This window comes from Terrapene carolina, unplaced genomic scaffold (genome assembly GCF_002925995.2).
Source record: "Terrapene carolina triunguis isolate 2854851 unplaced genomic scaffold, T_m_triunguis-2.0 Scaffold85, whole genome shotgun sequence".
NCBI classification, from domain to species: domain Eukaryota; kingdom Metazoa; phylum Chordata; order Testudines; family Emydidae; genus Terrapene; species Terrapene triunguis.
Genome location: NW_020664436.1, coordinates 24,056,374 through 24,068,822, shown reverse-complemented (window position 1 = coordinate 24,068,822; position 12,449 = coordinate 24,056,374). Strand labels below are relative to the sequence as shown.

Below are 12,449 nucleotides of genomic sequence, written 5' to 3'. Positions count from 1 at the left end.
GGCAAGGATTCACTTGTTACCTCAGAACTGTACATAAATTTCAGTTTCTAGCTAAGTAAACATTCTTGAAGTAACAAGTGAATCAGTCTGCATGTCAAACTGCCCCTTTAAGCTCATTCTGATCTGGTATTTGTGCTTATTTGAATAAAGTCAGTGCTTTAGTGTGTAAAGTAGTAATTCATCTGCTTACTTGATCCTTTGATCATGTGACAATTTTTCTTGACTAGCAATGAAACACACATTTAAATTGTTGGACATTTGGTATAGGAATAAAGATCTGTCTTATCTCTGTGGGCTGAAACGGGGTAGGTATAATTGTTGGATGCCAGGTAATTCTATTTTAGAAATTACTAAAAAATATTTAGAGAAACAAGAAAAATGGTAGGCCAGCTTTTACTAATTATTTATCTTTCTGCCAACTCAGCCCACTGTTTAGTCAGAGGTTTTATTTACATACCTTAGGGGAACACTGTGATCAAGACCAAGCAAAATAATCATAACTATTAACCATGGCTATCTTATTTATTAAAGAAAGCATTAAACTAAACAACACAAATGATTGACCACAAATAATAAACTTCAGTTTGTAATCGCTTCTGTATGTCTCTCTATGGAGAGCTTTTAACCGCGATTAGGCCCTTGAGAGTGAACCACCGCTGGGGGGCGCTTTTCTCTTGATAAGTTGAGATGAAATTTGTGAACTCAGTTTTAGTATCTTATTAGATACTTAAAACTGTTTATGCATGTGACGGGGTTCCCGGAGTGCAACCTGGACTGTGGGACCACTGAGCCTTCTGTCCCACCAACGTGGGCTGCCTCTTATACTATGATCTGTTGGCAAGCTCCAAACCTCTGGCAGGTACATATGGCATATATCACATTGGTAGATGTGCAGGTGAACAAGCCCCTGATGGTGTGGCTGATGTGGTTAGGTCCTATGATGGTGTCACTTGAATAGATATGTGGACAGAGCTGGCATCGGGCCCGCTGCCATCATGTGCCAGCAATGCCCCTCTGCCATGTACATTGGCCAAACTGGGCAGTCTCTACGCAAAAGAATAAATGGACACAAATCTGACATCAGGAATCATAACATTCAAAAACCAGTGGGAGAACACTTCAACCTCTCTAATCACTCAGTGACAGACTTGAAGGTGTCAGTTTTGCAACAAAAAAACTTCAAAAACAGACTCCAAAGAGAGACTGCTGAACTCGAATTAATATGCAAATTAGACACAATTAACTTAGGTCTAAACAGAGACTGGGAATGGTTGAGTCATTACACTAATTGAATTTTTTTTCCCCCATGTTAAGTTCTCCTCACACCTTCTATGGGTCATCTCGATTATCACTTCAAAGTTTTTTCTTCTGCTGCTACTGATAGCTCATCTCAATTGATTGGCCTCTTACAATTGGTATGCGTACTTCCACCTTTTCATGTTCTCTGTATGTATAAATATCTTCTATCTGTGTGTTTCACTCTATGCATCTGAAGAAGTGAGCTGTAGCCCACGAAAGCTTATGCTGAAATAAATTTGTTAGTCTCTAAGGTGCCACAAGTACTCCTGTTCTTTTTGCTATTTAAGGAGCTGCCTTTAAAACAGGCTAATTACAAATATTAAGAATCTTAAATCTGGTTACATTCCACTATTTATCGGTTTACCAATACTTAGTCCCGGTTTCCTTTCCAGGAATACGTGGTTTAAGCACTTGGTGATTAGCAGGAGAAACTGTTAGCCGTTCAGCGTTTCAGCATTTTGATATTCCAACAAAATCATTACAAGAGTTTTAAATCTAATCCCTTGGCAGTTTATTAGTTAAATTCCTCTCATCAATCCACGTTGAAGTCTTGGGGAGGTTTTCCATAGTTTGGTTTCTTCTTGAGTCTTCTCTGTTTTTTTCTTATCTGTCTGTGGCAGCTTGTTTATAGAGTGCTGTGTAACCGAGGGTCTGTTGAGCAGGATAACACAGGGTGTGTGGGGGGGTATGTGCTCACTTCTGAGTTTTTATACCCTTTTCCCTGCTGTTTTCATGAAATTATAGGAAAACACATCACTTTCAGGCCTGTTTAGATTCGAGTCAGTTGCTGTCTTTTCATTGGCTTCATGCCTTTGGGGTTGGCCTAGGTGACCCTTTCAGCTCCTGAAATATGCAGTCTGTTTAATGAATATGCAACATTTCTTTAATTGCCTTTGTTCTTGTAACAGGAAACCATCAGATAACTAGCTTCGAAAGTGTTAATTCTCTCTTTTTAATCAGTCCATTCTAGATCTGTAATGTCTGTTCTGAGATATTCTTTCAATTTTATTAGTTTGATGGGAAATGAAATTGTTTTCAAAAAGTCCAAACACTTCTAAAAGAGATCTTTTTAGTTCTCAAAACAGTATTTTAAAATTAAATAACTTTCAGAAGTCTTCAGCTTAATTTGTTGATTCCATATGACAGTTTTTGGAACTGTGATTTTCTTGTCTTCCTGCATTGGGTGAGGGTTTGTTTCTGCACTGCTGCTAATTAATTAATTCCTCATTAATATAAATATTCTATACTTAAATGTCTTCTTACACTAGTTTAGCAAGGTCATTACATTTCATGTCGGTACGTAAAGCATTTAACTGTTTACGCAGCAATGACATCAGGAGCTATATTAGGACTATTGCATTTAGCTAACATTTGCAAGTCTGCATTTCACGAAGGTGTTTGTCATTTCAGCATTAAGAAATAAACAAAAGTTTAAAATATCTCCAACATCATATGTTTTTTGCTAAAGTTTTTAAGAACACAAGCAGGTTTTCTTGCAAGAGGGTGGGGTTAGTAAAGCCCACTTTACCAAGATTAATTGATCGGATAACACACACCCTGCATTTCTTTCACAAGCAGGTTATTTTCCTAAAACGTGAATGCTTACGTTATTTGTCTGCATGTAATTTGCTTGTTGTTAGAAGATAGAAGCAGAAATCTTTGGAATTTCTCTGATTAGCTTTAACATTTTGTAACATAACTAGCTAAACATATGTATTGTTACATTTCCAATCATCCTTGCAATAACATTCGTGTAGCTATATGTATTAAAAGACGCAGACAAGTTTGTAACAACTTAAAAAAATTAAGTTACAATAATTTTATTAATATCACTTTTGCATCAATACTGAAGTCTTTTTGCCACATGTCCTAAACAGCAAAATGCAGAACTTCAATTTCCAAGTTGTGCGACACTTTTTTTTGGAGAGTTATAGCCTATAAAATCTTGGGGGGAAGGGGTTTAAAGAAAAAATAGCCATAAGGGTTTAGTTCTAAAGGAGTCCATCTATTCTCTTTCTCCCTGTGCCTTCGATGTTATTTCTAATACCCTTCTTAATTTTAGGCTCACAGAACGCTGCAGGCTTTGGCAAATGTGGAGACCAGATATTTTGCAAAAAAGAAAACTCTTCTTGGCTTGAGTAAACTAGCTGCATTGGCATCTGACTTTTCAGAAGACTTATTGCATGAAAAAATAGAAGGTAAGAAATAAGAGCAGAGCAAAGAGAACAGCAAGATAATGGATTTCTTTAATCAGAATCTTGTTAGTGTTACATATGGTAAAGTTAAATCCTTAGTGCTGGGCCTTTGGACGTTTTCACCATCAGTGTTGTCTAGTGTCACTGGAAAATTTGGACCCTAGTTCAAGGGTGTATAGTTATTTTTTAAAAGGCACTATCGGCTATTCTGGTAAATAGGTTAATAAAACTACTGCAATTCAAAAAAAACAAAACCTCAAAACCACCTCTGATCATTTCTTGGAGCCTGATGGTGTATGGTGTTGACTGCCTTTGGAGTTGAGGTTACATGGTGGTACATGCCCTCATCTACTTGGAGGAGAAAGCCTTGGCAGCTTTAAAAGCCTTCCAGTTTTCCTTTATTAGTATATTTGCAATGTGAAAGTCTAAACATGTGTACTATTAACTTGGGTTGTCAATTTTTTTTTAAATATGTCACTTAATTTTTTTTGGTAAGGAAATGGTTTCATAACCATGGGGGGAGGGATAGCTCAGTGGTTTGAGCATTGGCCTGCTAAACCCAGGGTTGTGAGTTCAATCCTTGAGGGGGCCACTTGGGGATCTGGGGCAAAAATCAGTACTTGGTCCTGCTTGTGAAGGCAGGGGGCTGGACTTGATGACCTTTCAAGGTCGCTTCCAGTTCTAGGAGATAGGATAACGCTTTAATTCAAAACACATTGAGGCTGAGAGCACCTGTCCCCTCTCCAAGTGGCTATACAGGTCCTGCAACCTTGCCCCAGTTTTCAAAGTGTAATATACCTTTCCAGTGATAGTAACTATTGCTGCATCTTTACTACCAGATTGTGGAAAGGCTCATGAAAGATTCGTTAGGAGTAGCTGCTGTAATATTGCCGACCAGGGGGAACATTACAACATACTTCACACAATCCCTAATACAATAGTATTTTGTTTATTTGTTTTAGTACCTATTTATGGCTGTTCTTGAATCATCCCTTTCCTGTTATTATCTGTGTTTTTAAACTTAATGACAGTTCACTGAATATCAACACTATTGTCATCTTAACTTTCATTCTTAATTAAAATACTCAGACTGGGGACATATAAAGCTCCTTATTCAGATTTTGTAGGGAGGTGAACAGTAATCTGTACAACCCAAAGTGAAATAATACTAAAAATTACAAAGGATATTAATGGTAACTAAGCAGACTTTTTGAAACTGTGTCCTTCAGCTTTTAATATGTTTAATCTCCTACATAAACTTTTTAAATAAAATAAACTGGCAGCATCAAATTTTGAAGTTAAAAAGTCATATTTTTCACATTGGGGAAGCAGCCACTCTGGAGACATATAGCCGATGTGAAGAAACGCCTTCAAAACGTAATGATGAGAGCCTCAAATGAGTGAGAGAGAATGGTCTTGTGGTGAAGAGTTAGGAACTCAGGAGATCTGGCTTGAGTTCCCGGTTTTGCCAGAGACTATCTATGTGACCGTGGGCTAGTCACATAATCTCTCTATGTAAAATAAGGATAAGCTGTCCTTTCTCCAACCTTTGTCTTGGCTATTTAGACTGTACTCCCTTCAGAACAAGAACTGCCTCTGTACAGTGTCTAGGACATCAGGGCCCCAGTCTCAGTTGGGGAGTCTGTGTGCTTCTGTAATCCAAATAATTTAAAAAAACCTAAATAAACACATTCTTTAAGACAAATAACTTTGTAAACCTGAATAGTTTTGTGACTAGTCAGAATTTATTTGTATGTTTAATGATCACAATATAAATAATAATGTGAAATATTCTTCCCCCTAACTAAATGCAAGAAATATCAGAACAGGAGCGTTTTCTGTTACATCAGGAGACCTTACCTGAACAACTGCTGGCTGATAAACAGATGAACCTCAGTGTCATGCCTGTATTGACTGCACCTCAGCTTATCGATGTATGTACCTCAAATTTTCTTAGCTAAAGTTTACCTATTGTGCTGCTATTTTCCACAGAATTGGTGAGAAGATCAGAATTGAACTGTCTTCTTGTTATTTAAAGGATGGTTTTCCATCCCACCCTCAGTCGTAAAATATGAATTGGTTATTTATACTTAAGCCTCCATTATGGCTTATGATTAAACTTCAAGGTATTGCTTCCAGTTCCTGCTTTAGCTTCCTGGTTGAACATGTGCACTACCATGATGCATGGAGCAAATCAGAACAGCATCAAGAGCTGAGCTGTTGTATTGGGGCACTGTGTGGATACATGGTAACTTGGAGTCTGGCTTAAGAGGCAGAACTTGCCACCCTTTGGAAGACAGGGATGTTGCAAAGTGGAAGAGGGGGGAGGGCTGCAACCAGGAAGGAGGGATTTTGATGACCAGCTGCACCGAGAGCCAAGAGAAAGTCTTTGATCCCCTACAGAAAATCCAGCCAAAAATCTGACAGAGCTGACTTTCTCTTCTTTGTCCCTCACTTTTTTTTTTGCAGTAGTAGCTACAATCACAAATTGCCTTACCAGTTCCTATGTCCTTTAGATAGCATGATCTTTTCATCTGCTTCTCTTTTACCACCCACTGATGTGTGCAGAAAGTAATAGAGGAATGCATGGTGGCAGCATGTTGCTACAGTCACCATCAAAAGAAACCAGAACCTATCAGTGATGTCTTTTCTGGTATTCATTGCTCTCTGTACAGCCTCTACAAAAGAAGCAGCAAGTTGCACATTCTGTCATTACTGTCCCTCTATCTTCTTGGACTTGCCCTAGTAGTTACCAGGTTCTGAGTCCTCTGCCCACACCTTAAAGTAGGCTAGTTAGGGGGAAGAGGGAGAGGAGAAGATATCACATAATCCCTTTTCAAGCAGTTGGGACACTGTCAGCCATCCAGTTTTCCTCTAATAAGTTTCTGCTACCATCAGATCAGTGTCTTTAGTCACTGTTTACAACCAGGAAGTGAAAATCAGGGGCTGGGAACAAAATATATTAGTCTTAATCTTAAATTTCAATGTATGGAAACTTTATATTAAAGGGTGAGTTGGCAAAATATGTGTCTGCAGTTTTAAATGGAAAAGGTTGATTTTGAATTTTGATCGCAAGCATGTCTGTTTTCAGGAGACAAACGATAGTGCATGCATTTGTATATTGCTGTGAGCTCGTTTTATTTGTGGAGCTGAGCTCTGGCTACAATAGGCTAGGAATGTTGCAGCCTTAAACGGCATTTAAATTTGAAACCTGTACTATAGCAGCCTTATATCCAATATAGTCTTTCCACAGACCATTGTCATGTGGGTAGAATGCTAGTCTAAAACCTTGACTGTATTCCTTACCATAAAAATACTTGCAGCCAAATCAATACATATTTCAATGAAAAGGTCACATAAGTGGAAAATACGTGGTGGTCTTCCCACAGAGTTCTTCACAATATCAGTTTACATCAGTTTGCAAGCTAAAAATAATTCTGTACTTAATCTTTTCATACCATAGCTGTACATATGTGATGAGAACAGAAGAGCTAATGAGTATGACTTCAAGAAAGCACTGGACCTGCTGGAATATATTGATGAGGTAGGAAAACTGGTTGGATGATCTCAGAATCAGAGGAAGTATATTTTAACTTCTCTGAGCTGGCGTTATTACTGTAACTTGAGGGTTACATACTGGCCCTTGGTGCCCACCAATGGAAGTGACCTTTTCTAGTTTTTCAATCTTTGGAGATATAATGTCAAATGTGGTGTAGGTCAAAGTAACTGGTTTAGATCATAAGTGAAATAACACTTACCCTTGTAAACTGCAACAGGGTAGGCCATCTGTGTTAGATTGAGAACCTTGCCAGTCTAGAATTTGTCACCAAACAAGAAGGGGGCGGAGGTGTCCATCAGTTTTAGGAAAACAATACTCGTCCACTATTATTAGTTTATCTGTGTGCCAATAAATAATCCAAAATGAATCTGCCATGCCTCCTCAAATTGACAAGACTACTTTGGCCTACGTCTGTGGTTTTTATCATTATGATAGTACTATTTAGGGCATAAAGCTTGCTGTCTTAAGCTTGCATCTTTGAGAGGTCATCATTTCTCCTTGCACACTCTTATTCCCTGTTTGCTGACCATTACTTCTGACAATTGCTTCTGACAATTACTTCTGGCAATTGGCAGTGCCAAAAATCAGCTCTCCAGGACCATCACTCCTGAGCAGCATTCTTCAACCAAAAATAAAAGCCATGTCACTTCAGAGAAGTGTTATTTCCAAAGTATCTAGGAAAGGTTGCTACAGAAGTGCTGGAAAGCATTTCTGTGCTTCTTCTTGGAATGGGGAGAATCATCTCTGATGTTCCCAGCTCTTCCTAGTCTGGAGGGAAAAGGCTCCATCTTGAATCTACTGTATGATAGTGCTTTGTGCTACAATAAGGCCATTGTGTTGCCCAACAATAACTTTGCTGGTCACATAGTTATTAAATTTAGATTATTTAGACCTTAAATTATGGTCTTTTCCTTGTTAAAGTTCCTTTTTGTAATACCTCTTAAGTAATTCTTATTTGTGCATAAGTCTTATGTAGAAAATATTTGCTTGTATTTTGTGCTTTTTTTTACACATTATTGTATGTAATGGAGGAGGAGAAAAATGTTAATGTTTGGGACAGTGTATTGTATTGATAGACCCAGAATTAGTTTTCTTCCACTTTAAACAGAAAAATGTTGCTTAACACACATACCCTGATTTGACTGCTATATAAGAACTAAGTGTAAATAATAACATTACTTTGGGAGAGAATAGCAGCAAATGGGGTTACTGGACTTAGTTGCTACTCTTCTTTCATTTGTCATTGCCTTTTTCCAAGTTCCCACCATCCTTTATGAAAATAGTAATATAGTGTCATTTTAAGAAAATAAGATTTAAAAGAATCTTTCATTTAAATTAGAGAAACTTAGATGTCTGAGTAAGAATATACACTACAAATGGGAAAGCATAAATTAAACTAAAATTTCTGAGTGGACAAGGTCAGCCGAACTTAGGATTTCATCTGTATCACCCATGGAGAAGCATGATTGACAAGAGAAACTGCAGAATTTTGAGGCTAGACATGGGTTGCCTAATTGCTCTTGTTAGCTGTCCCAGTGACACTCTTATCTAACTGGCAAAAAGCTAATAGCACAAGAATTTTGCTCACACTCTTGCTTCCAGAATTCCCTCAGCCTAGATTTCTCAGTTTCTCCTGGGGGGGATTAAATAGCTGAGATGCCCAAGAAGGCTAATGGGAAAACAAATGGCCTTTTGTGGTGACAGCATCATTATCTGAGCAGGAAGGTCTCATGCCAAGCCTCTTAATATCTGTGCTAGAGGTCTGTCTGCACTAGGGTAAAGATGTATTTTAAAGACATGTTAGCTAACACATTTAAAAACCCTAATGTGGATAGGGTAAACTGTATTTTAACACGTGATAGTTATCTGGTCATGGTGAACACCTAGCTAGCATGTAAGACAACTTGCCCTGGGCACAGTAGGTTTTTCCAAACAGATTAGCTAACATGGATTTTAAAATATAGATAGAGATAGATATGGGGTTAGAGAAGTTCATAGCCTCAGCTGCAGATGGAGAGAAACAGCCTTCAATGGTTGAAGTCTGAGCCAGGTCAGCCCATGTTGTCCTAAAATAGGAGTTGCACTCAGACAAGTGATTCTCCCCTCCTTCACAGACTTACTTTTCCCTAATAGCCAAGGCCTTCATGGCTGCCAGAGTGCCAATGGGTAACCCCTCTTTGAGAGACATTATCTTAAACTTTTTGGCTTTGCAAGTCAAAGCTAAAGTCATTTCCCACTCTGTCTTCTCAGATGTCTTTAAACATCAAAGGGCATTTTTCCAAGGCATTACTTTAGAGCAGTGCTTTTCAAACTTTTTAGGCTGCATACCCCTTTCCAAATAATGTAGTCTAACCTACCCCCATCTGAGACAGGCAGAGGCGATGCATGGGGGGCATGCCCCCCAATTTCTGCCTTCCATTTAGCAACAGCTTCTAGAGGTGTTCAAACTGTGGGATGCAGAGTAACATTGGGGGGAGGGGCGGTGATGCCAGGCGGCTTGGGCCAGCCCCGCATAGCAGGGCTCAGGGAGGGAGTGCTACCTCCATCCCCTGACTCACCTCAGCAGGCCACCCAGCCTGGGTTGGGGGGAGGCGTAACCAAAAATTATAACTTGCGGCGGGAGGGGGTTCAGCTCAAAAAGTTTGAAAACCGTAGGTAATGCTCCCTTTTCAGTAGCTCAAACGTGGGACTGATATTTTCAGAAGGTTTTTATTTTTATTTTTTTATTTCTAATTTCTATCAGATGCTTTTAGGTCTTATTAGCTATTACTACTTTCTCAAATAGGTTTAAATAGGTGAAACCATCCTTAACTCTCTGACATATGAGCACCGAGATCTTTCATCTTTTTCATCTAGTAACTGTATCTCAACCAAAATGCAGTAATTTGTGGTTTCCTGAAACAGGTCTTTCCCACAAATGGGTGGCAGTTGAAAAACATGGCAGCCTTACCATAATGCTGTAATTGATTTTTCTATATTTATTAAGACCTACCTCTGCTAGTCACTGTTGGTTTATCTCTTAGGCCCTACTTATGTTCACATCACACTCTTCCATTGCTTGGGCTGTGCTGGTTGGCTTCTTAACTAGAGGACCTGTTTGTATTTGCTTTTATTTTGCACCATTTTTGCTGACTTTCCCACAAGTTTTGTTCTTTGTAATGTGTGCAAGCGTACAAAAAAAGTAGAACAAGGAATTGTGCATTGAATGTAGAGTAAGTTTCAATCTTTTCTCTCCTGTTGATTCTTTTCTGTTTTAGAAGACAAGATTATTTACCCTTTGCAAGCCTCTCAGATTTGGTGCTAACAATTGTCCTGATACTAGGGCAGTAGTGCAAAATTACTCAGGGTCAAATGATAATATATTGGCCAGTTAGATGGTTTGACAATGTAAGGGTATAACACAGCTGCATAGAAACATACATACATATTACAATGCTTACTTTCTGTCATACTGCATTGTGCTTATGCAGTACTGTTTTATCTGACAATTTCAAAGAACTAAGTCTCAAAACTCCTGTGAAATAGATCAGTAAAGTGAGGTACAGGGAGGTTATTGCTTATCTACAGTAAGCAGAGCTGAATAGAATTCAGAGGCTATGTGAAGCTTGCAGCCCCTGCATTTGTGAATCAAATGAACCAAATGACTGAATGAAATTTGGACAAATAGCAAGTTTTAGTAAGTTTTTGTGTCAAAACCATGTGAAATTACTGCATTTTACACTGTTTCCACCCCAAGTCATAACTGGGCTTCATTTCAGGTACCTGTCCCGAGTGTTGAAGTGGTAACAAAACTAGGCAGTTTTGCTTTGAGGGTTTTGAGAGATGTTCTGCTGCTTTGACCACTAGACGGTACTGCCTCTCTGCAATGAAGTAGACAAACAGGTTCCTATGTACTTGTTACCAATATCAATTATTCTTTTGTAAATAAGAGTAAAGAAAGCATCCAAGTCAACTCTGGGTTCTGGATGTGATGTGGTGGTTAGAAAAAAACCTTCATTTGTCTTTTTTAAAAAAAAACAGCAGTTAATATTAATTTTCCTTTTCTTTTTAAATTGAAGGAGGAAGAAGTGGATGTAAATGATCTTAAGCTTAAAATTCTTTGTAAAGCTCTCCAAAGAGACAGGTAGGTCATAACTGAACATACATGAAGTGTACAATTTTCTCTATTCATAGCATTGATTTTTCTTAATTGTAAATTTTTGTACTAATCTCCAGCGTCTAATATCAGATTGAATGTTCAAATGGTATGTATGTATGTTTAATATAGATTCTGAAAAGTCTGTCCAGAACAATGTGTGTTTTTAGAGGGAGGGGAGAGGTATCACTTACAAAGCTACTTCTGTAATAGTTTTTCCATTAAATCTTCTAGCTATTCTACAAATACTTTAAACACTTAGGGAATTAAAATGCAACTATGTGGTTTCTTGAATTTTCTTTTGCCCTTTAATGGGAGAGAGAGATGACAGGCTATGAAACTGGATTTTCTTCTTTGAGGCTAACAGCATATTTCCACTTGTGGAATAAGCAGATCCCAAGCTTGGAATCTTCTAGAGCAGTGTTTCTCAACGACCGGTCACAGTTTAGGAAGACAGCAAGCTGGTCCTTGGTATAAGGTAGAGAAACACTGTTCTAGAGAATTGTCCATTGACGCTACTGCTGGAGACTTTCATGTCACTTATGCTGGGCACAGAACTACTTTGACAAATTATTCTCCAGAGCCAGCAGTGCTGGATGTTCAGCTCTGGACTTAGTTGAGTTAGACAGCTCCGAGGACCTTGGTTCTGCTATGTTGGACCCAAACACTTTGGTAAGCTGTTCCTCACTTTGTAGTCAACAAAACAGGATCATTGGTACTGGAAGAGACCAGGGACCTAAATATTGTTTTAGCTAGCTATAGAGCCGCTTTGACTGATCGCCAAAGTCAGTGCTGGACACACCTTACTAGACTTAATCAACTGGATCTGAAGAGTTTCCCTCATCACCAGTGTTTGAGGCAACCCTCCTGCTCTTCACAGATCTGTAGATGAGCGGTTCTCAACCAGGGGTACTCCTACCCATGAGGGGTACACAGAGGTCTTCTAGGGGGTTCAACTCATCTACATATTTGCCTAGTTTTATACAAGCTACATAAAAAGCACTACTGAAGACAGTACAAATTGAATTTTCATACAATGACTTGTTTAGACTGCTCTATATACTATACACTGAAATGTAAGTACAAGATTTATATTCCGATCGATTTATTTTTTAATTATATGGTAAAAATGAGAAAGGCGGCAATTTTTCAGTAATAGTTGCTGTGACACTTTTGTATTTTGCTGTCTGATTTTTGTAAGCGAGTAGTTTAAGTGAGGTGAAACTTGGGGTAGACAAAACAAATCAGCCTCCTGAAAGGG

At 38.5% G+C, this 12,449-nt stretch overlaps 1 protein-coding gene across 2 annotated transcripts in view; it reads left to right on the top strand.

Moving 5' to 3' along the window:
* NUP133 (nucleoporin 133) overlaps window positions 1–12,449 on the top strand; it is a 59,131-nt gene that overhangs the window by 41,705 nt on the left and 4,977 nt on the right. For both annotated transcript variants that reach the window (XM_024213812.3, XM_024213811.3), the window contains exons 21-24: window positions 3,362–3,497; window positions 5,310–5,428; window positions 6,958–7,038; window positions 11,112–11,176. In XM_024213812.3, the coding sequence (XP_024069580.2) occupies window positions 3,362–3,497; window positions 5,310–5,428; window positions 6,958–7,038; window positions 11,112–11,176 (401 nt within the window). The remainder of the gene's footprint in view (window positions 1–3,361; window positions 3,498–5,309; window positions 5,429–6,957; window positions 7,039–11,111; window positions 11,177–12,449) is intronic.